At 35.2% G+C, this 27601-nt stretch overlaps 2 protein-coding genes across 2 annotated transcripts in view; both read left to right on the top strand.

The window, feature by feature from the left end:
- Positions 1 to 17468, top strand: part of LOC144437338 (magnesium-dependent phosphatase 1-like) — a 19180-nt gene extending 1712 nt beyond the window's left edge. The window contains exons 3-5 of the mRNA XM_078126262.1: positions 6979 to 7089; positions 8369 to 8476; positions 17431 to 17468. Of these exons, the coding sequence (XP_077982388.1) occupies positions 6979 to 7089; positions 8369 to 8476; positions 17431 to 17446 (235 nt within the window). The 3' untranslated portion in view covers positions 17447 to 17468. The remainder of the gene's footprint in view (positions 1 to 6978; positions 7090 to 8368; positions 8477 to 17430) is intronic.
- Positions 17465 to 27260, top strand: LOC144437337 (RING finger and SPRY domain-containing protein 1-like). Its single transcript, XM_078126261.1, has 8 exons — positions 17465 to 17536; positions 17870 to 18013; positions 18252 to 18363; positions 18710 to 18812; positions 19375 to 19527; positions 20415 to 20519; positions 21577 to 21707; positions 26204 to 27260. The coding sequence occupies exons 2-7, from the start codon at positions 17969 to 17971 to the stop codon at positions 21647 to 21649; spliced, it is 591 nt and encodes a 196-aa protein (XP_077982387.1). The 5' UTR covers positions 17465 to 17536; positions 17870 to 17968; the 3' UTR covers positions 21650 to 21707; positions 26204 to 27260.
- The last annotated feature ends 341 nt before the right edge of the window (positions 27261 to 27601 follow it).

Genomic DNA, 27601 nt, shown 5'->3' with positions numbered 1-27601 from the left:
CTATTTTTTTCTTTTTCTTTTTTTGTTTACATATAAATACATGAAAAATTGTTGACATTAAATGGTAAAGTTGATAATAAATTTTATGAGAGACCTTGTAAACTTTATAAGGAATTTGGATGGAGAATAAACTTACAGATTGGGACATAATGAAAAGACAGTATTATAGCGGAATTATTTTTACATCAAATTTAGACCAAGACATCCCCCAGTGAGAATGAAATCATTCTATCAAAGTACGACACTACATGTATGTAGTATTCAGGTTTAGGCAAAAAAAAAAAAATGTTAAGTTTTTTTTTCTGGCATGCATCACTTAAATACCCAATGTCAGTTGTTTTGTGTGTGTGTGCTTGTCCAACTCATGCTGTCTGTAGATCTGAGGGGGAAAACAAAAATAACCCTCCCTACTTCAGTGAAGACAACAGCAGAGCCAATCATGAACAAGCAAATGACATCTGTCGCCATATACACACTTGCTCTAAAGTACTAAATAAAAAGAACAGTAACTGTCATAAATAGTACACTGAGTGACTGAGGTTTGTTGAGAATAAAAAAAAAAGTTGCATTGTCACACCACTTTAGACAAAATGTTCTGACCAGAAACAATTTTTTTATGGCCTTACACTAAATAATGTTGCAGAAAATATAATGTATCTGTTTGTTGTAGGGTTTCATCTACATTTCCAAGTTGTTGATTGGATTCTATTGGTTTTGTTTCCAACAAACATAATGCTAGCCCTAGTTATTTCTGTCTTTCTCATTACCTAATTCACCATAGATTTCTTCAATCTAGCAATATAATAAAATTAAAATAATGCCCTCTATGGCAGGAAAAGAAAAATTCACAGTATCACTGATGCCAGTGATGGTAAGAATATGAACCTACTAAGGCATATCTGGGTGAAAATTATCATTTATCGCTGAAATTTGGGAAACAAATGGTTTATAGATTCCTTATGACTTTACTTATCATTTCTACGGTATCTAGACTGGTAAAATATGATTATGAAATAAAAGTATTATGAAAATGTACAAATACACTTTTTCAAAAACAACAACCAACCATCCCATCCTTTTTCAGGTATTATGAAGCAGAATCATAGAATGAAATAGGGCTGCCCTAATGTGTAACATAGAATGAAATAGGGCTGCCCTAATGTGTAACATTGAATAAAATAGGGCCGCCCTAATGTGTAACATTGAATGAAATAGGGCTGCCCTAATGTGTAACATAGAATGAAATAGGGCTGCCCTAATGTGTAACATTGAATAAAATAGGGCCGTCCTAATGTGTAACATTGAATGAAATAGGGCTGCCCTAATGTGTAACATAGAATGAAATAGGGCTGCCCTAATGTGTAACATTGAATGACATAGGGCTGCCCTAATGTGTAACATTGAATGAAACAGGGCCGCCCTAATGTGTAACATAGAATTAAATTTGGGCCGCCCTAATGTGTAACATAGAATGAAATAGGGCTGCCCTAATGTGTAACATTGAATAAAATAGGGCCGCCCTAATGTGTAACATAGAATGAAATAGGGCTGCCCTAATGTGTAACATAGAATGAAATAGGGCTGCCCTAATGTGTAACATTGAATAAAATAGGGCCGCCCTAATGTGTAACATTGAATGAAATAGGGCTGCCCTAATGTGTAACATAGAATGAAATAGGGCTGCCCCAATGTGTAACATTGAATGACATAGGGCTGCCCTAATGTGTAACATTGAATGAAACAGGGCCGCCCTAATGTGTAACATAGAATTAAATAGGGCTGCCCTAATGTGTAACATAGAATGAAATAGGGCTGCCCTAATGTGTAACATAGAATAAAATAGGGGTGCCCTAATATGTAAAATAGAATGAAATAGGGCTGCCCTAATGTGTAACATAGCTTGAAATAGGGCTGCCCTAATGTGTAACATAGAATGAAATAGGGCTGCCCTACTGTGTAACATTGAATAAAATAGGGCCGTCCTAATGTGTAACATTGAATGAAATAGGGCTGCCCTAATGTGTAACATAGAATGAAATAGGGCTGCCCTAATGTGTAACATTGAATGACATAGGGCTGCCCTAATGTGTAACATTGAATGAAACAGGGCCGCCCTAATGTGTAACATAGAATTAAATTTGGGCCGCCCTAATGTGTAACATAGAATGAAATAGGGCTGCCCTAATGTGTAACATTGAATAAAATAGGGCCGCCCTAATGTGTAACATAGAATGAAATAGGGCTGCCCTAATGTGTAACATAGAATGAAATAGGGCTGCCCTAATGTGTAACATTGAATAAAATAGGGCCGCCTTAATGTGTAACATTGAATGAAATAGGGCTGCCCTAATGTGTAACATAGAATGAAATAGGGCTGCCCTAATGTGTAACATTGAATGACATAGGGCTGCCCTAATGTGTAACATTGAATGAAACAGGGCCGCCCTAATGTGTAACATAGAATTAAATAGGGCTGCCCTAATGTGTAACATAGAATGAAATAGGGCTGCCCTAATGTGTAACATAGAATTAAATAGGGGTGCCCTAATATGTAAAATAGAATGAAATAGGGCTGCCCTAATGTGTAACATAGCTTGAAATAGGGCTGCCCTAATGTGTAACATAGAATGAAATAGGGCTGCCCTAATGTGTAACATTGAATGAAATAGGGCCGCCCTAATGTGTAACATAGAATGAAATAGGGCTGCCCTAATATGTAAAATAGAATGAAATAGGGGTGCCCTAATGTGTAACATTGAATGAAATAGGGCTGCCCTAATGTGTAACATAGAATGAAATAGGGCTGCCCTAATGTGTAACATAGAATTAAATAGGGGTGCCCTAATATGTAAAATAGAATGAAATAGGGCTGCCCTAATGTGTAACATAGAATGAAATAGGGCTGCCCTAATGTGTAACATAGAATGAAATAGGGCTGCCCTAATGTGTAACATAGAATTAAATAGGGGTGCCCTAATATGTAAAATAGAATGAAATAGGGCTGCCCTAATGTGTAACATAGCTTGAAATAGGGCTACCCTAATGTGTAACATAGAATTAAATAGGGCTGCCCTAATATGTAAAATAGAATGAAATAGGGCTGCCCTAATGTGTAACATAGAATGAAATAGGGCTGCCCTAATGTGTAACATTGAATGAAATAGGGCCGCCCTAATGTGTAACATAGAATGAAATAGGGCTGCCCTAATATGTAAAATAGAATGAAATAGGGGTGCCCTAATGTGTAACATTGAATGAAATAGGGCTGCCCTAATGTGTAACATAGAATGAAATAGGGCTGCCCTAATGTGTAACATAGAATTAAATAGGGGTGCCCTAATATGTAAAATAGAATGAAATAGGGCTGCCCTAATGTGTAACATAGAATGAAATAGGGCTGCCCTAATGTGTAACATAGAATGAAATAGGGCTGCCCTAATGTGTAACATAGAATTAAATAGGGGTGCCCTAATATGTAAAATAGAATGAAATAGGGCTGCCCTAATGTGTAACATAGCTTGAAATAGGGCTACCCTAATGTGTAACATAGAATTAAATAGGGCTGCCCTAATATGTAACATTGAATAAAATAGGGCCGCCCTAATGTGTAACATTGAATGAAATAGGGCTGCCCTAATGTGTAACATAGAATGAAATAGGGCTGCCCCAATGTGTAACATAGAATGAAATAGGGCTGCCCTAATGTGTAACATAGAATGAAATAGGGCTTCCCTAATGTGTAACATTGAATAAAATAGGGCCGCCCTAATGTGTAACATTGAATGAAATAGGGCTGCCCTAATGTGTAACATAGAATGAAATAGGGCTGCCCTAATGTGTAACATTGAATGACATAGGGCTGCCCTAATGTGTAACATTGAATGAAACAGGGCCGCCCTAATGTGTAACATAGAATTAAATAGGGCTGCCCTAATGTGTAACATAGAATGAAATAGGGCTGCCCTAATGTGTAACATAGAATTAAATAGGGGTGCCCTAATATGTAAAATAGAATGAAATAGGGCTGCCCTAATGTGTAACATAGCTTGAAATAGGGCTGCCCTAATGTGTAACATAGAATGAAATAGGGCTGCCCTAATGTGTAACATTGAATGAAATAGGGCCGCCCTAATGTGTAACATAGAATGAAATAGGGCTGCCCTAATATGTAAAATAGAATGAAATAGGGGTGCCCTAATGTGTAACATTGAATGAAATAGGGCTGCCCTAATGTGTAACATTGAATGAAATAGGGCTGCCCTAATGTGTAACAGAATTAAATAGGGGTGCCCTAATATGTAAAATAGAATGAAATAGGGCTGCCCTAATGTGTAACATAGAATGAAATAGGGCTGCCCTAATGTGTAACATAGAATGAAATAGGGCTGCCCTAATGTGTAACATAGAATTAAATAGGGGTGCCCTAATATGTAAAATAGAATGAAATAGGGCTGCCCTAATGTGTAACATAGCTTGAAATAGGGCTACCCTAATGTGTAACATAGAATTAAATAGGGCTGCCCTAATATGTAAAATAGAATGAAATAGGGCTGCCCTAATGTGTAACATAGAATGAAATAGAGCTGCCCTAATGTGTAACATAGAATGAAATAGGGGTGCCCTAATATGTAAAATAGAATGAAATAGGGCTGCCCTAATGTGTAACATAGCTTGAAATAGGGCTGCCCTAATGTGTAACATAGAATTAAATAGGGCTGCCCTAATATGTAAAATAGAATGAAATAGGGCTGCCCTAATGTGTAACATAGCTTGAAATAGGGCTGCCCTAATGTGTAACATAGAATGAAATAGGGCTGCCCTAATGTGTAACATTGAATAAAATAGGGCCGTCCTAATGTGTAACATTGAATGAAATAGTTCTGCCCTAATGTGTAACATAGAATGAAATAGGGCTGCCCTAATGTGTAACATTGAATGACATAGGGCTGCCCTAATGTGTAACATTGAATGAAACAGGGCCGCCCTAATGTGTAACATAGAATTAAATTTGGGCCGCCCTAATGTGTAACATAGAATGAAATAGGGCTGCCCTAATGTGTAACATTGAATAAAATAGGGCCGCCCTAATGTGTAACATAGAATGAAATAGGGCTGCCCTAATGTGTAACATAGAATGAAATAGGGCTGCCCTAATGTGTAACATTGAATAAAATAGGGCCGCCCTAATGTGTAACATTGAATGAAATAGGGCTGCCCTAATGTGTAACATAGAATTAAATAGGGCTGCCCTAATGTGTAACATTGAATGACATAGGGCTGCCCTAATGTGTAACATTGAATGAAACAGGGCCGCCCTAATGTGTAACATAGAATTAAATAGGGCTGCCCTAATGTGTAACATAGAATGAAATAGGGCTGCCCTAATGTGTAACATAGAATTAAATAGGGGTGCCCTAATATGTAAAATAGAATGAAATAGGGCTGCCCTAATGTGTAACATAGCTTGAAATAGGGCTGCCCTAATGTGTAACATAGAATGAAATAGGGCTGCCCTAATGTGTAACATTGAATGAAATAGGGCCGCCCTAATGTGTAACATAGAATGAAATAGGGCTGCCCTAATATGTAAAATAGAATGAAATAGGGGTGCCCTAATGTGTAACATTGAATGAAATAGGGCTGCCCTAATGTGTAACATAGAATGAAATAGGGCTGCCCTAATGTGTAACATAGAATTAAATAGGGGTGCCCTAATATGTAAAATAGAATGAAATAGGGCTGCCCTAATGTGTAACATAGAATGAAATAGGGCTGCCCTAATGTGTAACATAGAATGAAATAGGGCTGCCCTAATGTGTAACATAGAATTAAATAGGGGTGCCCTAATATGTAAAATAGAATGAAATAGGGCTGCCCTAATGTGTAACATAGCTTGAAATAGGGCTACCCTAATGTGTAACATAGAATTAAATAGGGCTGCCCTAATATGTAAAATAGAATGAAATAGGGCTGCCCTAATGTGTAACATAGAATGAAATAGGGCTGCCCTAATGTGTAACATAGAATGAAATAGGGCTGCCCTAATGTGTAACATAGAATTAAATAGGGGTGCCCTAATATGTAAAATAGAATGAAATAGGGCTGCCCTAATGTGTAACATAGCTTGAAATAGGGCTGCCCTAATGTGTAACATAGAATTAAATAGGGCTGCCCTAATATGTAAAATAGAATGAAATAGGGCTGCCCTAATGTGTAACATAGCTTGAAATAGGGCTGCCCTAATGTGTAACATAGAATTAAATAGGGCTGCCCTAATATGTATTATCATTTGTCTGTTGTGACATAGCCACATGTGTGACGTTATTGTGAAATCTTATGAGCTATACAAAAACATACATACCAGCAATACAAATATACAATATATGTTTAGATTAATTTTTTATAATATATTTTCAAAATATAATGTCAGGGGACTAGGTTTTATCTAGTCACTGTTAAAAAAGTTGTGTAAAATTTGCACACATTCTAAGGTCAAATGATTCATTAGCCATGTACAATTTTAGGGAGTATCATATTGCCCAGTACACTATTTCCAAAATGCATGTGATTTATCTTTTTGAGTTCAAGTATTGATTTCACCTTAAATACACAAATTTCATCTTCAAAGTTGTGAAAATAAGATACAAGATACTGTGTGGTACTGTAAAGGATTGAGTCCTTCACATTGCAACCATTATCCTACCAGGTCCCCACTTATACATTTGGGTTAACTTGTAAACAATCTTGGTCTACATCTTGTCCAAGGGCTGTAGTCATACTGAATTAAATGCTCGTGAAATGGCTCAACTGACAAGTTTGCAGAATCTCAGCTGGCCACACTAACCAACCAACCATATCTTGACTCCAGAAAAGTCAATAAACATGACTTGACAAATATGCCATAGAGGGCGCTCTTTACTTGACATGATATTGTGTACTCTATTTTTTAATCCAGATATGTTTTCATTTCCATTCCAGTAATGGTAGAGTGTTTGATAGAAGGAAAGATGAAATGATTTTATACCAAGATGTGAAGTCTATCCTGCAACTAATCCAGGCTAAAGGGATTCAAATAGCTGCTGCTTCAAGGTATTTTATCTTATGGTATAATAGCAAATAATAACGATAATAAGAAGAATCATTAAATAAAGAAATTTGTCAAATGGTTACCACGGATTAGCACCCTAGTGCCCTAGTATTGAAAAGCAGGAGGAAACCGAAGTACCCGGGGAAAACCTGCATTGTTTGGCAGAGTCAAACTGAGCATCACCCTTCTTACATACAGACATGGTTAAATTTTAATTTTACCCAGCCAACACCAGGCGAGTTCGAACCCAGACTGTAGGGTTAAGAGGTGTACAAACTAACCACTCGACCACTGGCAACCCATAATTGGAGACTGTTGTAATAATATAGTGATATTATTATTATTATTATTAGACTTTATTTAATCTCGATAGACTGTTGAGCCAGTGGCTCTTCTCACACAGTGTCGAGAAAAACATTAAAATATATACAATATATACATTAAATACTGCACACATCAAATGAGGACAAAACAAGCAAAAATATAATAGGTACAATAACAAAATAGACGAACATCAACAATACACAACTGAAATTATGAATCACTTGAAATTGAAAAATGATATTTACATTTGCTTTTAAAAGCCTGCAGTAAGGGACATGATTTTAAGTCAAGTGGCAAACTGTTCCATATTTTTACACCACTGTAGGTAAAACTTTTCTTAAAAAACTTGGTTCTATGTTTTGAAATGTATAAATCTTCCCTGGCAGCAGATCTAGTATTCCGACTATGAACATTGTGTATCCTTTTAAAAACATTCAAATAATCTGGTGCTAAATTGTTTTGTACTTTATACATTAAAATTCATTATATAAAACCTGTTTTCTGAATGGTGTCCAATGCAATGTACGGAATAAAACATCACTAGAAGTGTTATAATCACAATCTAAAGTATTTATTATCAGAACTATGTATACTGTTCTAGTTGATAACAATCACATATATTACTTTGGAAAATGTGCTATTGGCTAACTAAGATAGACACAAACTAAACCTATTCTTGCACGTGGTAGATTACACAAGTGGGTAATAGCAGTGCTTTGGCTATGTGCATACAATCACCCTGTAATCAAGATAATGCAAACATTGAATGAGAGTGACTATGTGTGGTGACTAGAGGAAAACTTGCTATCAGAAATGCCACCCTACTTTGAGTGTAATCACATCAATTAATAGCTTATATCAACGTGTATCAACAATAGTTTTACTTTTTGTATGTGTGTTAGCATGCCGATAGTTGATCTTCCATTATTGTATGTTCTTTTTGAATATTTTTTATAGAACAGAAACTCCTCCTGAAGCCAAAACATTATTAAAGTTGTTCGATATTGACCAGTATTTTAACTACAAAGAAATCTACCCTGGCTGTAAGAAAACACATTTTGGAAAGTAAGTTGTTTTCCTTGTCTTTCATTTGAAGATAAACAAAAAAGTTTTCAAATGAAATAACATTTTAATGAACTAGTCATAATGTTGCAGGGTCTTTTTTTGATAAAATTTGATACTATTAGTTTGTAGCTTTGTCAGAGTTTTTTTGCATTTGACAGCTAAGCAGGTGCCACCAAACCATAAAGACCAAGCACCATGTTTTTTTACATCTCACACAACATGGTTTTTTTGTTATGAATGACACATACAAAATACAGACACTAGCCCCATCTACACGGCACTAAAAATCCTACCTGAGGTAGGATTCGGGATAGTTTGAAGCCTGTGTAGACGCAAACGCGTCCTGAAACCGTCCTGAAACTGTCCTGACTTAGGACACCTTTGAGAGGTTTCCTGAAACCCTCCTGACTTCGTCCTATGTACTGTCAGGACGGAATGCGCGACATCTACGCCGCAACCTTCATATGTGCAGACACAAACCTATTCTACCTCAGGTAGGACTTGGGACTGCCTCAGGTAGGATGACCTACGTGTAGATGGGGCTAATATGTTGAAGATCATGACGCTCTCCTTTGGTGGTGCGCCCCCAACGGCGAATGCAATAGCTGTTACCAGGGATATTGTTACCATCGCTTCTATTTCCTCTGTCATCGCTGTATTTTAATAATAAAACTACAGTGGATTATTCCAATTAATGATGGAAACTTAAGACCAACAACAAATTTTCATGACGTCACATTTTGTTTATATGCATACCCAACTATAACCATTTCTAGACTAATCACTACCAGACTACACAGGAATACCATACAGGGAAAATGAAAACAACTTCTACATGTAATATATTGTTACACAGTACACATTTTATTAACCAAAATTGGTGTACAAGTACTGAAATGTTGACAGCATGTAAAAAAGTATCTACCTATGCAGATTTGAATATATTATCTAGTTGAGGTGGTATATACAGCTCATGATAAATATCATAACAATGAAAATATATACAATAATGTATACTTGAGTTGGCACATAATCCCCCTTGCTTGTTTGAAATATCAATATATGTGAGTTTCATTCAGTACACTTCAAATTCTGTTTTCTCTATATACGACATCATGTAGACAACTCATTCTTCCTTGATATTGTTAATTTGTACACTAAAACTAGCAAACTTTAACTTGGTCGAGCTGGCTCACACAACTCGTGCACGGTATGGTTATGCTATGACTGTATAGTCCTGCTTGGTGCTGAGCAAAACGCGTGCACCGTCTGCAAGTAGCGAAACGCGTGCACTGTCTGCAAGCAGGACCAGGTATGGTAACACTAAGTTGAAGATCATGACACTCTCCTTTGGTGGTGCGCCCCCAACGGCGAATGCAATAGATGTTGCAAGGGGTATTGTTACAATCGGTTCTATTTCCTCTGTCATCGCTGTATTTTAATAATAAAACTACAGTGGATTATTCCAGTTAAATATGGAAACTTAAGACCAATAACAAATTTTCATGACGTCACATTTCGTTTATATGCATACCCAACTATAACCATTTCTAGACTAATCACTTACAGACTACACAGGAATACCATACAGGGAAAATGAAAACAACTTCTACATGTAATATATTGTTACACAGTACACATTTTATTAACCAAAATTGGTGTACAAGTACTGAAATGTTGACAGTATATAAAAAAAGTATCTACCTATGCAGATTTAAATATATTATCATAATTGAGTGTTAGGTATGGTCTAACAAAATAAATTGTTTGGTTCTGGTTACCCAACCTCAACTAATTTTTCAATACCGACCTGCAAATTTAACGTATTCGAGAAAAAAAATAAAATCGCAAAAATTGTGAAGTCTTGCAAGAAATAGTGGATGCAGAAACTGACATCAACTTAAAAAAAAACAATATAAAACTGTTGTTCCAATCTGTAATGGCTGTACATCTGATGGGAAGAAACCAAAAACACAGAGACCATATGGAAAACAACGGAAAAAACACCTATTCTAAAATTGAGCATAAGCGGAACCACACAATTTTTTTGTTAGGCCGAATAAATGTATGTACAAAATACTAACAATAGTGTAATTTTGCACTTTGGATTAATGTCACACAACTCGTGCACGGTATGATTATGCTATGGTTGTATAGTCCTGCTTGGTGCTGAGCGAAACGCCTGCACCGTCTGCAAGTAGCGAAACGCCTGCACCGTCTGCAAGCAGGACCAGATATCATAACACTATGTTGAAGATCATGGCTCTCTCGTTTGGTGGTGCGCCCCAACGGCGAATGCAATAGCTGTTACCAGGGATATTGTTACCATCGCTTCTATTTCCTCTGTCATCGCTGTATTTTAATAATAAAACTACAGTGGATTATTCCAGTTAAATATGGAAACTTAAGACCAACAACAAATTTTCATGACGTCACATTTTGTTTACATGCATACCCAACTATAACCATTTCTAGACTAATCACTACCAGACTACACAGGAATACCATACAGGGAAAATGAAAACAACTTCTACATGTAATATATTGTTACACAGTACACATTTTATTAACCAAAATTGGTGTACAAGTACTGAAATGTTGACAGCATATAAAAAGTATCTACCTATGCAGATTTGAATATATTATCATAATTGAGTGTTAGGTATGACCTAACAAAAAAAATTGTTTGGTTCTGGTTACCCGACCTCAACTAGTTTTTCAATACCGACCTGAAAATTTAACATATTCAAGAAAAAAAAATGAAATCGTGAAAATTGTGAAGTCTTGCAAGAAAAAGTGGATGCGGAACCTGTCATCAACTTAAAAAGACAATATAAAACTGTTCTTCCAATTTGCAATGGCTGTACATCTGATGGGAAGAAACCAATAACACAGACACCACACAATATTTTTGTTAGGCCGAATAAATGTATGTACAAAATACTAATAATACATCTGTTGCAGACCTCACTGTATGTGTGTGAATCCCCATCTGAATAATAATAAGATAACCGAGTGTGGGAGGTGAAAGTGTAATATTGCACTTCAGATTAATGTCATTTCTATGGGTTTATGTGCATACACAGACATGCACCAGTCTCTGGGGAGATTTTTTTGTCTCATATTCTTCAAATGTTTTGAGTATGTTATTCAGTTTTGAAAAATGTCCAACTTTTTTTCAGTTACTAGTAGTCTCCCATGCATTAAGGTATTCACCCAACTGTTTGCAATCACCATTCAGGTCACCATCTAACACAGAAACACACGTGTGTTTAAAAAAATCTTTATTCAAATTAAGAGAGAAAAAAGCCTGGCGACTTGAGCAAGTCTAGTGCATGCAGTGAGATTTACAATAGGTATATATATACCCAGGTTGGTCATGAATTTCACATACTAATGGCCCCTCCTGGGCCCTAAGATGGAAAAAGTGCGACATGTAAATGTCATTCGAAGGAAAGATACAGATATAAAAATTCCAAGCTCTAGTTGATATAATGATGAGATGAAACATTCGTTTCCTTACAATCTCTTTCACTGAACTGTTAATAACACGGCTGAGTCAGCATCAATATATCTCAGATAATGTTAATAACGTTTCCCTAACATGTATCAACTGCATCTTGTTGAAAAACCATGAGGGTTTTTTTTTATCAGCAAATGTTTACCTGCAGTGTATTGATCTAATTGAGTTGTTATCATGTCAAGCTTAAATTGATTTACAGTTTGCATTGTGTACACGTTAAAGTGGCCATATGGATGAGGATTTGGTATTTGTTTTGATAACTTGATAAAATAATTTTATCACGGCTTCTACTTGAAACATTTATGTGAAAAAAACATATGCCAAATCCTTGTTTATAACTCAATAAATTGCAAAATCATAACAAAATTTCTAAATTGTTTTTATATTGTACGTACAAAAACAAACTATTTACAATTTCTTTTTTTTAGCTTTTTGCAATGTTTTGAGTTACAAACACAAGACTTTGTCAATGTTGTGTCACATTGATTTTTCGAGTAGGACACCATGATAAAATTGTTTTATTAATTAAAAATCCAAAATAAATACCAAATCCTCGTCCATATGGCCACTTTAACAGTGATATGCTTGAGAAGAATACAGGGAATGTTACTAGTGCACTATGTTCTATACAGTATATGATTATTTTGTAAGTATAGCCAAATGCTGATAGTATAACCACAAGTTGAAATGACAATGCATTCTGAGACATGGTGAATTTTGTTGTTGCGAGTCAAAATACCATTTCTTGTGAGTCACTACGTAGTAAGAGATAGGGGAACACTAAATTTTGGTGCGTCATTAGAAATTGTGTGCGTCAGTGGTGCATCAAATTGGCTTAGAGGGCACACTGCTCACAGGTAATATAACGGTAAGTCATACTATCAAATTTGAACTATACTATGTCACATGGATATGATGCACTTATACACAGAGGTAATCAGTAAATAGTTGACAGTTCAATGAGAAAGGTTGTAACTATGTGTCCTATTCAAATAAATCATTAGCATATACCACAGCCTGTTTTACGACACCGTCCAAGACGCATCGCCAAGAGGCAATGATTTTGCAGTGTCACAGAAGAAATAAGACTGTAAGATAGATCATATTGTTACGCCCTCTCAAGGGGTTGACCAATGTATGAGGGCGCCCTCTCATGGCATACCTTACAGACTTGGAAGAAATAACAGCTCTGATTTGTGAGAATGAAAGAAATGACTGCCAAGGTACCGGTAACAATAATGTTATTTTATTTTTCATATAGAAACCTCATTAGTCAGTGAAATGGAAGACAAAATCCAAATTTAACACATCGTCATATACCTTGTAATATTGCCTGTTGTGTTTACTTTTTTTAGTAAATCTGTACAAATTCAAATTACTGATGGTTAACGCTTGATAGTTTTTGTACATGACCTTTGACATAATGCAAAGTTGAAAGGTCATAGACGCCATTTGGCTACGATTGTCAATACACTAGGAGTTTGTGCAGGAACTTCGGCTTATATTTCATATATTTTAATACTCAAAAATTTTAGCTGAAGACAATACTTTTACAGTTTGGCTACATTTTTATAGCAGATGAAAACATTTGATTATAGTACATTGTGTATACTTATAGTGGCATATGGATGACCATTGGATATTCAGTTTTGATTATCAAATTATAAGACAATTTTATCATGGCATCCTACTTGAAAAATCAATGTGAAACAACATAGACCAAGTCCTTGTTTGTAGCTCAATATAATGTAAATAGCTATAAAAAATGTGTAAAAAAAGTTTGTACGTACAATAACAAATACTTTTACACACTTATCAGTCTTTTTAATTATTGAGTTACAAACAAGGCTTTGGCATATGTTGTTTCACATTGATTTTTTTCAAGTAGGAAGCCATGATAACGTTGTTTCAAAAATTAAAAATCCAAAATAAATATCCAATCCTCATCCATATGGCCACTTTAAAAGTCACAATATGTAAGTTAATGTATTGATTCACACCTGATAACATAAATCTGTCTTTATTTTACCTTTACTTATTTACAAAAATGCACCATTAAAAGTGTGTGTATTTGAATCTGGAAACACTGACTACAACATTGTTGAGAGGACAATATTTGTAGAGAAAGTAGAAAGACGTGTGTTTCAAAGTGTGCTACGATGAAAATTGAAAAATTCATTTTTGTTCACTAAAGATTATGTGCCTAAGGGATGATTGCACAATGTTGCACAAGCTCAATAAATGAACTTTATTCGTTTAGGACAAAACCCCTTTCTTCCCTCCCCTAACAGAACATTCACAAGTGCGACACTGTCATGTTTATATATGATGTAAACCACAATGACAACTGTAGCGGTCACACTACTACGATCGATGCAATGTAAAACATGATGGCAAACACTTTAAAATACTACTGGAAATGTTCAAACCCAACAATGTATCTCACATTAGAAGTCAATTGTAAAAATATAGATATCAACATGTCGGTAGTAAATACAGAACCTGTTTTCAAAATTTGGTTCAAAGTGCAAAAATGAAGTTCAACAATCGTATTGGTGCCAGAATCCTCTAAACGAAAAAAGTTTGTTTATTGAGCTTGTGTGACATTGTGCGATCGTTCCTAAGTATCAAGGTACAGTAGCATTGAGTTGCATTTCCTACTAATACCAGTGGTATTAGCTATTGTTATGGTGATAACTTGACGATGTGTATTATACCACTGTATTTACATCTTTTTCACATATACAACTACTGACATCAGATGGTGGACGAACTGAACCTCTTATAAACAAGGAAAGTAAACAAATGAATTGGATTAATAACCTTGGTTGAGAATGTTGGAATAACAGAGACTTGTATTACACACCATGGTTTGAAAAGAACAGTTTAATGGCCTCTTTATGTGTACATGAAATGCCATGAGAACTGTACATTTGTTTGTGAACTCAGCTAATAGGTAAAGTGGCCATAAAACTGTTCTTATCAAATGATGGAATGTAATACAAGTCTCTGTACTTCAAGCATGCTGTGCCAAGTGTTATCATTTGTTTACTTTCCCTGTTTGTAACAGGTTCTGTTTGTCTGTGGTCTGATGTCAGTAGTTGTACATCTGCATTCATATTCAAACCAGGTCACAGTGGTTGCAGTGACAAATATTTCAATCTAGCAATGATGTTGTACAAACACAAACGACGCACTGTACAATATTTTACTCACAACTCTCTCTGATTTATACAAATCTCACCTGTGTACAGGATTTTGTAAAAACATTTTTGCCATTTTCAAAACGTAGATTGACACTGATGAGTTTCTGAATACATATTTTCATTGGTTCTGGTATCAATGATTTATTGTAGAAGTAGCAATTTTAGAAATTTGTCAACAGATTTTCTTGAAAGATATGCAAAATATTTTCTATGAAACTAAGGAAAATATATGCACCTGTTATGACTTTGCCAAAGATATAGATTTATTTGAATAGGTATGACAAAAGAACTTTACATATTAAAACTCATCATACACACTGTCTACCCAAGTTAGTGATACTTTGACATTGAAAAGTGTTTTATTCACAGTACATGTTTATTTAGTTGTTAGCACATTTTATGCATAATTTAGAACTTTATTTTTGATTCCTAGACGCACTTTTGTTGCATATTGATTAAATGTAATTACGATGCTTAAAATGTTGACAAATATGGGTTATTGATGATGTTATAAAATAAGGAACTTCCAAGCATACCAATCAGAGAGAGTTGTGGGTAAGATAGTGTACAGTGCGACGTGAAATGTTAGTAAATGATTAAAAAAATGCTTTGAAGAGTATAAAGTTGACAAAATCACTGATAATTTACAATAATAGTAAGTTTATAAAAAAAATAACATTCCAAAATGTGACACAAGTCTCGCTATGAAACCAGAGTAATTTTTCCCTCTCACTAAAAAAGAGAATGTTACATTATTTACAGATACCATGATGGAATAATTCCACTAAAGGTGATATCTAATCAATATTTACGATCAATATTTTTGCTAAAGTGGTCATATGGATGAAGATTGTGTATTAATTTTGGATTTTTAATTTATAAAACAATTTTATCATGGCTTCCTACTTGAAAATCAATGTGAATCAACACTGACAAAGTCTGTATTTGTAACTTAATACAGAGCAAAAAGGTTTATTTTTTAAATGTGTAAAAATATTCATTATTGTACGTACACATTAATTAATGAGTTGCAAACAAGGACTTTGTTAATGTTGTTTCACAGTGATTTTCCAAGTAGGAAGCCATAAAAATCCGAAATAAATACCCCCAATCTTCATCCATATGGTGACTTTTAAGGGTGGTAAGCAGGTAAAATCTATCGGAGGTTCCCCTCATTTTACCAGAGATCGCAAACAAAATTAAGGTAGATTGTATGGAAAACTTTACAACTTTTACAATTTCCACATTTCTGTTATTGGGGTTCCCTAACCTTAGCAAAAAACACTGACTATAAAGTATAAACTTAAAGTTAGATATTTTAAAGAAATTTTTGCGATTGAAAGGTGTTCACCAGTTCCTATAGTCTAATTTTTGCACGTTACTAAGCCCAGTACAATGGTCAAGAAATTTCACCTTCATATTTTGTCTTTGGTGAAAATTTCCATGTTTACAACATAGTGGATAGGTAATACGTTTTTGTAATCTTATATGAGTTTAGTAACTCTCTGTGTTTGTAGAGACAGGAAGCTATTTTCTATGCAGACTGCACTGAGAACAAGTCAACCCAAGACTATGGATGATTACTAATACATCCGTGTCAAGACAAAAAATTACATCATACTTGAAAGTTTTAAGTAGAGAGAAAAAAGAAAGAAAAAGCTTTCACCAGAATACATACTCCTTGTCTATGAGATAGAGAAATAAATATCTATTTTAGCCACATACAAAGCAAGGGTTAGTTCAAAATACAAAAACAGTACATCTGCTTTATTCATCATTTTCATGTACTATTTTAAGATGTCCACTTCACTTGTTTGGGTAGATACAACTAACATTTGTTCTCAGTACAGCCTGTTTGTAAATAGCTTCCTGTCCAAACATAAACAAGACTTTGTTCTCAATTATACTCCCACTGTGTACAGACAGTAAAACTGCTGCTAACCATCTACTGCTACTAGAACAGCAACTGAGGCAATAAAGTGTTGCCATTTCATTTTATTACCCTGAGGGCTGTTATGTAGCAATTATTTCCTGAAACTGAAAGCCAACAGAAATAGCTGCTACATTAATTCTTGTTTAGAATTCATAGATAGAAATCTACAAATGTATTTCAAAATTTGTTTTACCATGTAACTAAAATGCAGAGACAATAGATATATGTAAGTATTGATGGGTGCTTACTTTGATTCTTTCTGTTAAACTGTATGTTATTCTTGTAATTTCAGTTGTAATGGATGGTAGAGCATACACATATGAAACACTTGACTTGACAGGTTGTAATGCCATGTTAAATAGTAACGATGTGAGTGAATATCTCCCAATGGTTTAGAGGTAAGTAAGAATAACAATTCTCATCAGACAGAGTGTATTTTCCTAGTGACGCAATGAAAACTTGTCTCACGGTGGCACATGTTGTACCTTTGCAGCAATGAATAGGTCTGTGGTTTTATGATAATGAATATACTGTAATGTCACAATAACTGTAACTTTCTCTTATTCTTCATCACATGAAAAATACACCCAACTTTTTGGAAACAATTCAAGCTGTCTTACTACTTGCTGTATATACATTACCGTACCGGATGTTATCAGCTGTACATTCTGTGTTGATGTGTTCGCTGTACATTGTGTGTTGATTTCTTTGGTACATCTTACATATTACAGGCACGATGCGATGCTTCGTCATTTGAGAGTGTCCGCTGTACATTCTGTGTTGATTCTGGAGTCTGGTATTATGAAGTAACCATTATTACACCCGGTGTTATGCAAATTGGATGGGCAACAAAAGACAGCAAATTTCTTAATCATGTGAGTGTGTAACAGTTGTTTCCATAGTAACATAGGATTATTCTTTTGATCAGTTTTTTTTCTATAGCTCTGCCAGACAAGTTTTTCATACCTAAATACCTAAACTTAAACTTAACCTGAACTAAACTTAACTAAACTAAATGGTAAATTAGTGGACAGTGATATCTCTCTGCACTTAATGTCATAGATATATTCAATAATTCCTTGATAATTTCATATCGTTTACCACCCTCTACAGGAAGGATATGGTATAGGTGATGATGAGTTTTCTCTCTCCTATGATGGATGTAGACAACTGTTCTGGTACAATGCTAAAAGTAGAGCACATTCACATCCAACGTGGCAGCCAGGTATGACAATGTCTGTCTGTCTGTCTGTCTGTCTGTCTGTCTGTCTGTCCGTCTGTCCATCTGCCCATCTGCTCATGTCTACATTTGTACGGCTGTTGGCATAGTATGTATGTGTGTGTGTATGCATATGTGTGTGTGTGTGTGCCTTTATGTCTGTTTGCTTGCGCATGTATGTATGTATGTATGTATGTATGTATGTATGTATGTATGTATGTGAGTGTGTGCATGCGTGCGTGCGTGTGCATGCATGTGCATGCATGTGTGTACGCGTGTGTGCATGTGCATGTATATGTATATTTGTTTGCAAATGAAGAAAGTTACAACTGTAGATTTATTTTTGTTGTAGGAGATGTGGTTGGATTTCTTCTTGATTTAGAGAAACAAGAAATGATATTTTCATTAAATGGCAACACTTTGCCACCTGAGAATCAAGTCTTTGAATCAGCTGGGTAAGAGAAATTTCATTTGTATTGCAAGTGGTAGGACTGTAAGAACAGAATAGAATTACAACATTTGACACAGTGCACAATCAGAAGCCAGTGAATGATCTCCATTGAAATTCTGTCATTATCATGACATTTGAATACATCGCATACATGAATACTAAGTGGCCAGACATTTTACACTAGATTTTGTTATACATAAATTTCATGTGTGTATCTTTCAAGGAATATACGCTCATCTCAGATTCCAGCTGATGTTTCCAATTTTGCATGTTTGCATGAAGTTAGAGTCTGTAATGGAAAAAGTCTTTCACAAATCTCTACTTGAAGACAAAGTGATGAACGCAGAGACCCTATTGAATAACTTAAAGTTGAAAATTGCTTAAACCAATCATACACAGCAAGAATAACAAAGTATTTCCAAAAACTATCGATCGAATAGAACCTTTAGCCTGTCTTGTTTAGTACTTGTTTACTTATTCATATATAGCATTGTGTTCAAACCAGTGAGTTGTGTATTTTAGATACTAGATACTAAGCTAACAAGACATTTCTGTTTTGATTGCAGTATTGGCTTCTTTGCAGCAGCTAGTTTTATGTCCTTTCAACAGTGTGAATTTAATTTTGGTATGATGCCTTATAAATTCCCACCATCACAGAAATTTAACAGTTTTAATGATCATGCATTACTAGGTGATGAAGACAGGGTTATTCTACCAAGGTAAGTACTTCCTGGGTCAACTTTGAATCCATTTAGCAAAGTAAGTACTTCCTGGGTCAACTTTGAATCTATTTAACAAAGTAAGTACTTCCTGGGTCAACTTTGAATCTATTTAACAAAGTAAGTACTTCCTGCACCAAATTTGAACCCATTTCGATACATTTTGCTGAGTGTTATGTTGTTATTGCTCAGTAATCGACTCAACTTAATTCCGATGTAATCCAACTCCCGGCAAAGTGGTTTGGGTGAGATGGACTTGAACTTGTCATTTGTATAGTATATGTCACTTGTCTGTTTGTCAGCAAGCTCAGCACACAGTCAGAGAGGAGAAATAGATATTCCAATGTTCCTGATCCTTACCAGAATATACACAAGAATTATAATTCCTGACAAAAGAAATTCTTATTTACCGCACAACACTTTCGAAAATTCCTACAATGTTATGACTGAAAAGCCAAGTAAACAACTCCTAGACTGTAGCCGTGATTTGCTGTGATTTGATGTCTATATGTCACAACATGTTGATACGACAGTGATAAGCTATTGAATGTCTGTTCGTTTTGGTAGGACAGCTCTCTGAAAGCTAGTTTTATAAACCTGCAGTGTACAGTTTTAGGACTTCCACTGTTTACACTATCTTGATCACAGGATGATTAGAATTGCACAACAGAGGAACCACTATCAGCCACTTGTGTAATCTACCACATCAAACAATATTACTTTTAGTTTATATCTATCTTAGTAAACTGAAGCCTCGGCTACCAGAGTCGTATTTCAGAGTTGGGAGTTTTGTATGTTCTTTCAATTTGACCATTTGTTTATTTGGTACAATGTATAAGTACTGATTTTATGTTATATTTGTTTGCTCTATCATTACCACCTTACAGGCACAAGAAGCTAGCCTTGTTACGGCATATCAGTGAGAGTGAAGGTGCCTGCAATCTCTGTTTTGACAAAATGGCAAATACAATGTTAAAACCATGTGAGCACAAGTAAGTAGTATCAGTTTTATCGTATTTCCAAATTTTGCTACTTCAATTACTCTCAAACATTTTACTTGTGTCCTACGTAGAAAAAAACATTGTCAATATTCTTTTGTAATAACAAGCATTGTGAGTCAACTTTGAAAATTACAAAAGTTGTCTACCCATACACTTTATTTATATCTGTATTATATGAAATACCAAGTGAATTGAACACTGGTGGGGAAGGAGACTTAATGTGAAATGGGCCATAGAAATAAACCTTTACTGTTAATCTGTTCAAGAAATGTCCAACCCATAGTTAAAATTAAGAGTTGGGGTCACCTTACAAGTACATGTAGATACAATAGAGGTCAAAATGATGTAAAAAATTGCCATTTTAAAATCCAATATGGCCACCAAATCCAATATGGCCACCAAATACTGCATTAACTATATGGGAAATTATTATTGTCAATCCCATTGAAAACAAGACAAGAGACAGACCTCAAAATTTCTTTTATTATTTCAAAAATACCATAAGCAAGTTTTCTGATGACAAATATTGGGGAAATGTTAAAAATCTTTATGTGAAATTCATCTCTGAGGCATATTGTACCTTAAGTTGCTTTAAATGAAATTCAAATGACCAGTATGAAAGGAATAGACACAACTGTGATTTTCAAGATAAACTCAATTGATTCGACCCCTGTTTTATAAACAATTACACTCTTTGGAAAGTCCAATTCAAACAATCAACGCCAAGTGATCTGATAACAGGAGGTTGTAAAATATAACACCGATATGTAGACTGAGTGAAGTTGACCTTACTAGAAACACTATTTTTAATAGACAATCTTACAATACAATGGATTGAACCTTAGACTGAGATTGAATACAAGACATCTATTTTACGACCTCCTGTTATCAGATACCACACTTAGTTGAATTGTACTTTCCAAAAGAGTGTAATTGTTTATATACAGGAGTTTATCTTGAAAATCACAGTTGTGTCTATTCCATTCATGCTGGTCATTTGAATATCATATATAGCCTTAATAATATATAGTTTTTATTGCATTTCCAGGCCTCCGGCCCATTTGCAAGGAGGTTACAAAAATTCAAAGTCAGATCATGACTTTCAGTTACAGAGTGCGTGAAATCAAGGGATCTACATTACAGTGAAATCAAAGCACAGTTACATACAAACATACAGAGGTACGGTAAAGTTATAAAAAATCAGAATCAACACTTAACTTGAAGACAAAATTTCTTTACGTCTCTGAAAAGCCTTATAGATATAACTTGATAGTTTTCTAAGGACAGCATCATCTTTTGAATTTACAATAAATTTACATAGGTTAGGAAACAGTATGAAATTCTCTGGAATAAATTTCAATCTCAAATCATTATAAAGGAAGCATTCAAACAAAAAATGGTACTCGTCTTCAATCATATTTCTTTTACAAATTTGACAAAATCTAGCCGTACTTTCTATACCCTCATGTCTACCTATTTCAATAGCTAAAGGCAAACATGCACACCGAAAACATGCCATAATCTGTCGTACTTTAAAATCACAGTTCAAAAACAAATATTTCTCGGGTTCAAGTAAACTCTTAAAATTTACATATGTACGCAATTTAGGTTTAGACTGTATATGAGTCCACCATAATTGTTTCGAAATGTCTTGTGCTCTTGCTACAAATTCGCTAATAAAGGTATCCTTATTTCCTACTTCTTGACAAAGCCATACGTGTCCAAACCCATAAGAATATAAAATATTTTTAACAGAGGATACCCAGTTGTGTCTACCCATTAAATCTAAATTATATAACATAAGATACGCTTGACGAGGCAATCGATGGGGAGGTAGCTCGATTAATTTAAGCCAAAAATTAACACAACGTTTAAGTGACCATACGAAAACTGGTACGCGTCCACACTCTCCTACAACTGCCTCGTTAGTCGCACTCGGTGGTAAGCCCAGAAAGACCCTACACCATCTACGCTGAAGACGTTCAATAATATCATAACACTGATAGCCCCATATTTCAGAGCCGTACAGGATAATGGGTTTGATCATTGTATCAAACAGCATGAAATGTATGTCAAAAGGGAAACCGCCAATTCTTTTACTTGCAATTAACAAAATATTCAGAGCTTTGTTTGCTTGCTCAGCTAAAGTAGCAACGGCCTTGCCCCAAGTATTTCTGGAGGAGAGAAGTAGACCTAAATATTTGTAATAGCTTACAACATCAATAATTTGCCCATTCAAAACCCATTTTTCCGATTTGGCTCTATGTCCCCCTTTCTGAAAATCATAATTTTCGTTTTGTCCATATTTACCTTCATTTCCCATTTTTCACAAAATTGACCTAAAATATTGATAAGTCTTTGCAAGTATACAACTGTATCCGCAAAAATAACAACATCATCTGCATATAACAATGAGAAAAGGTCATGCAAATCCTGTGTTAATTGAATGCCAATAGAATCAGAATTAATTAACATATTATTTAGTTCCTCTATAAAAAATGTAAATAAAATTGGGCTGAGCATACAGCCCTGTCTAACACCAACTGGACAATCAAAAGATCTCGACGCAATTTCACCTGCCTTAACACAAGACTTTACACTTGAGTACATTGAACGTAAAATGGAAAACATATTGCCATCAACACCAAGAACAGAAAGCTTATACAGTAATAAAGAATGGTTTTCCTTATCAAAGGCTTTAGAAAAGTCAACAAATAAACAATAGAATTTGCCTTTTCTGACACTTAAATATTTTTGAGTTACGGCATGCAAACCAAAAATGTTGTCTACAGTGCTATGATTCTTACGAAAACCAGCCTGACAATCGGAAATAATATTGTTACTGTCAGCCCAATTTGATAGCATAGAGTTTAAGATAGACGTGAAAATCTTCCCAAGAACATTCAATAGTGATATGCCCCTATAGTTGTTTATGTCATTCTTGTCTCCTTTCTTAAACAATGGAATGATGACCCCTCGTGACCATGTATCTGGGAAATTTCCAGATTCAAAAATTGAATTGAATAAGACAGAAAGAAAAGGCATAATAATATCTACAGAGTATTTGTAAAATTCACCAGGTAATCCATCAGGACCAGGAGCCTTTCCAGATTTCAAACTTTTCAAACTTGCCAATATTTCATTTTCTGTGATCGGAGCATTTAGATCATTGTCATCTTCAACTGGAGTAAATAACGAATCCAAATTCTTTAAGGTATCATCAACTGACTGTAGAAAATCTTTATCACCACGCTCTGAATCCCCACGTTGCTGATAAAGATTACAAAAATACTCGTACCACTCATATAAGCTTAATATATCATTTGAAGCATAACTTTTACGTTTGATAAAAGAGTTCAGAATTTCCCAAATATTTGAAGAACCAACTTTCGTAGCTTGCCTGAGTTTCTCCCTCACAACATTCTGATAAATTTGTTTCTTTTCTCTGCACGTAAACTTCCATTTTCATCCTTCCCAATTCTGCCGTTCAAAACATGAATATTAAATTTCTTACATAAATCAATCAAAGCCTTACCAGCAGGTGTTATAGCCTTGTCTTTAGACAAAAATCGTCAGACACATACTGTACATTATCTAATGCAGGAATGTGATCAGTTGCATCGTCGATTATATAATCGTTCAATTGACCAATCCTTGCGTTAAAATCTCCTGCTAAGATTATACATTTGTCTAAATTTACACCCAGCACATCTGTTAGATGGTCACTCAACTTTTCAATCTCATCTGTAGAATTTTGCGGCCGAAAATAGCAGCAACCCAATATGATGTCCTTGTCAATATTTAATAAACTTTTGTCGAAAGTGAGAAAAACGCAATTTTCTAACGACTTGTCATCAACCTTCAAAATCTTATCTACCAGAACCTGTCTAACATAAATAGTAACACCGCCACTAAGACGTCCCCTATCTGACTTTCTAATTGCTGGAAAAGAAAAGGCTCGATAGCCATGTAAAAAACTAATTTCGTTTTCCTTACAAAATGTTTCCAAGACACAAACTATATCATACTCTTTACAAAAATTTACGACATCTTCGTTATTTTCATGTCTTTTCAAACCACGAACATTCCAGGTTAGCAATGACACTGAATTCGCGCACCGCTTGTTCGGACCTTGGCCACACCCCTACGAAGAAACCAAACTCCCATCAACTCCTCGGTGCTTAAATAATCGTTCCACTATCTCATCGGAAAATTCGTTTACTCGAAATTCTCGTTTACAGTCCGACTCTACAACAACAAGTTTATCATACTGTAGATAGGCTTTAACGCTTGGGTTGCCTTCTATCAGGGTTTGTCTATATCTTAATAGCCTTGCACGTATATTGCGTACTCTCCTTGAAAAATCTTCCCCAATAGAGATACCGGTACCTTTTAATTTAAAGGCCTTGTGTAGAACTTGTTCTTTAATCTTGAAACTTCTGAAACCTGCAACAATAGGTTTAGAGCCTCTAACATGTGGTGCGTTGGTAATTCTGTGTACACGTTCAAATTCCACATCTCCGTCCACTTTCAGCTGGTCATGAATAATGTTTTTCACTTCTTCTTCCGAGTCCACCCACTTTTCATTTTCTCTGTCTTGTGGTACACCAAAAAACACCAGATTGTTACGTCTGCTTCTATTTCCTAATTCATCCTTATCTCTTTTGATGACATCAATAGACTTTTTCATATCGCGTAAAATCGAGGTCAACCAATTTTCAGACATTTCTCCCGAAACAGCCATATTGCCGTCTACTTTTTTTGCGTGGTAATTTTCAGCTGTAAAATTCTGTAGTTCAGATTGAAAAGCTTCAAGGCCAGCTAGTTTCTGAGTGTTTTCCGAAGTTTGTTCTCTCAATTCGGACAGGTCGTCTTCCACATTGTCTATTCTCGTTTGAAGCAACGTAAAGTTGGTTTTGAGATCTTTAGTTTCTTCTAAAATGGTGTCCAATTTTACGTGAAGAGTGGCAATATCCTCTTTTGTAGCTGCCTCTGAGCTTCTCAGTTTGGGAGGACCAGGGTTTTGTTCGACATTGCCGATGATGATAAGTAAACCAGCTAGACATACCTTGATGGCCAAAGACATCTGACAGTTAATGAGCGGGATACAAAGGGAAGCCATCTTGGGTAGCCTTAATAATAAATTTATTGTAAGCTTACACTGCCAATATTGTAAGTCCTTCAATCCTTGAAACATTTCAAAACTAATTAGCTGATTTACCTCTCTACTAGTTATTGATGGTACTATGTACACTGGTTTCTTTTTATACCCCAATGTAATGAGAAACCCCTCTGATTTAGATGGGGGGGGGGGATTCCATCTCTGTCAGCAAAACTTGTGAAAACACCAACGTAATAAAATACTCAAAAGAGGAAAACAAAAAAAAAACATATAAATGAAATTGTACATGTTCAGACTCAGTTAATTTATACAAGCTTTTGTTTTTCCTCAGCATAAAGGTTTAATTCTTATTACTGAAATACCACCTAGGCAAGTCATTAAAAGTAACAATATTTGATTTCTAAGTTGACATTTTGACGTCCATTCTACACATGCATTACTATAGCTGTACTATAGCTGTACATGTCAACTTTGTTTTACTCCCTAGGAGCATGATATAAAATGATGTTACACAGGTACCAAGATTTGACTCAATATTATGATCTTTCTACAGGGGGCTGTGCATGGAATGTGCAATGCAAGTTGAGACATGTCCACTGTGCCGAACTTTCATAACAGTACGAGTACACAGTGGAACTTTCATAACAGTATGAGTACAGGAAGATGAGAAAGCGTCATAGCAGACAACATGTTTTTGTATGTACATGTACAAACTGTAATTTACATGGACACAGTATATCATAACAAGGGATATTGTTTTTTTTGTTCTTTTGAATGCATTTACCATCAAGATAATATTTGTTGTACAATATTGAACCATAGTTTTAATACAATATGTACATGATTACTCTTCAGTATTCACTTGTATCAGAGGTCATAAAATCATGGGTTTTTTTAACACATAGATTCATAGTTTCTCATTGAGCTAGATGGTGTGAAGAGATCTTAAGATTCAAAGTCATAGATAGAATCTAGACTACATAGCATACAGCTTTGAGACAAGGGTTTTAAGAGGGATAATGTGGGGTAATATTTTTGTCATCGAAGGTATGTAAAATAACTTAATTGTTAATCAGCAACAGGAGATAATAATGTTTGAGTGCCATCAACTTATGTTATGAAACGTGGGAAGGGATTGCTTCCGAAAAGTATGCTATAATACTAATCAGAAAAGGGGTGAGCTAATCCAGTGGTTGATGGTCCTGGACTACAGACCACTTCTTTTTAATAATGACAACCTTGACAACAATCAGAACCACTAGATTGGCTGTAGGATCACTGAATTTTTGTAGTTACCTGTCTGGGGAACACCAGATTACAAATGGATTTGTTACCCCTGAATCAGTTTGTGCAACCCCTTCCCGGGTGACAATATGCTTCCAAATAGCACCCTCTAGTGGCCAAACTATACAATCTTTTGTTTTTCAATAATCAAAGCATAGTCAACACAGAGACTTATTCCAAGATAACTGGTTATGACTATGCCTAACCAAATGCCACAGCTTAGCTGGTTATTTTTACAAATTTAGAATTATGTGGTCAAGCAAAGAAACAGAATTTAATGTTGATATTACTGGCATTGCAGATGGCTAGAACTTATCAGACTTGTATATGTAGGCCATTTTGTGTAAGTGAAATTTTGTGTACACTGATGAAAAAAAAAACGTCATTCAGAAAACTTTCGTGCAATGTTCTTATTTTCATGCAGGAAAATCTTTTCAGTGTTTCAGTGATTGTTAATACCCATAGATGAATAATTCTATGTTTATGTTTATACCATTTACATACAAATGTTTTGGTTTTTTTAGACCAGAAAGTTTGTTAGTCAGAGTTTAGAGAGAGTTTTGTCACTAATTCTCTAGTAAACAAGCATGTATAGGAAATTTAAATATGACATGAACTTTAGACTGTAAGATACGTCGTGATGTTTCACCCTCACTGGCCTCCTCTA

Source organism: Glandiceps talaboti, chromosome 7 (assembly GCF_964340395.1).
Source record: "Glandiceps talaboti chromosome 7, keGlaTala1.1, whole genome shotgun sequence".
NCBI classification, from domain to species: domain Eukaryota; kingdom Metazoa; phylum Hemichordata; class Enteropneusta; family Spengelidae; genus Glandiceps; species Glandiceps talaboti.
The sequence above is the reverse complement of the archived record's forward strand: the minus strand, read 5'-3'. Positions and strand labels throughout refer to the sequence as shown.

Excerpts from the sequence above, each read along its gene's own strand:
- LOC144437337 (XM_078126261.1), top strand. The coding sequence starts at position 17,969 with ATGCAAATTGGATGGGCAACAAAAGACAGCAAATTTCTTAATCAT. Across the intron at positions 19,528-20,414 it reads GACAGGGTTATTCTACCAAG|GCACAAGAAGCTAGCCTTGT; the intron begins GTAAGTACTTCC and ends ACCACCTTACAG. Across the intron at positions 20,520-21,576 it reads TTAAAACCATGTGAGCACAA|GCCTCCGGCCCATTTGCAAG; the intron begins GTAAGTAGTATC and ends TTGCATTTCCAG.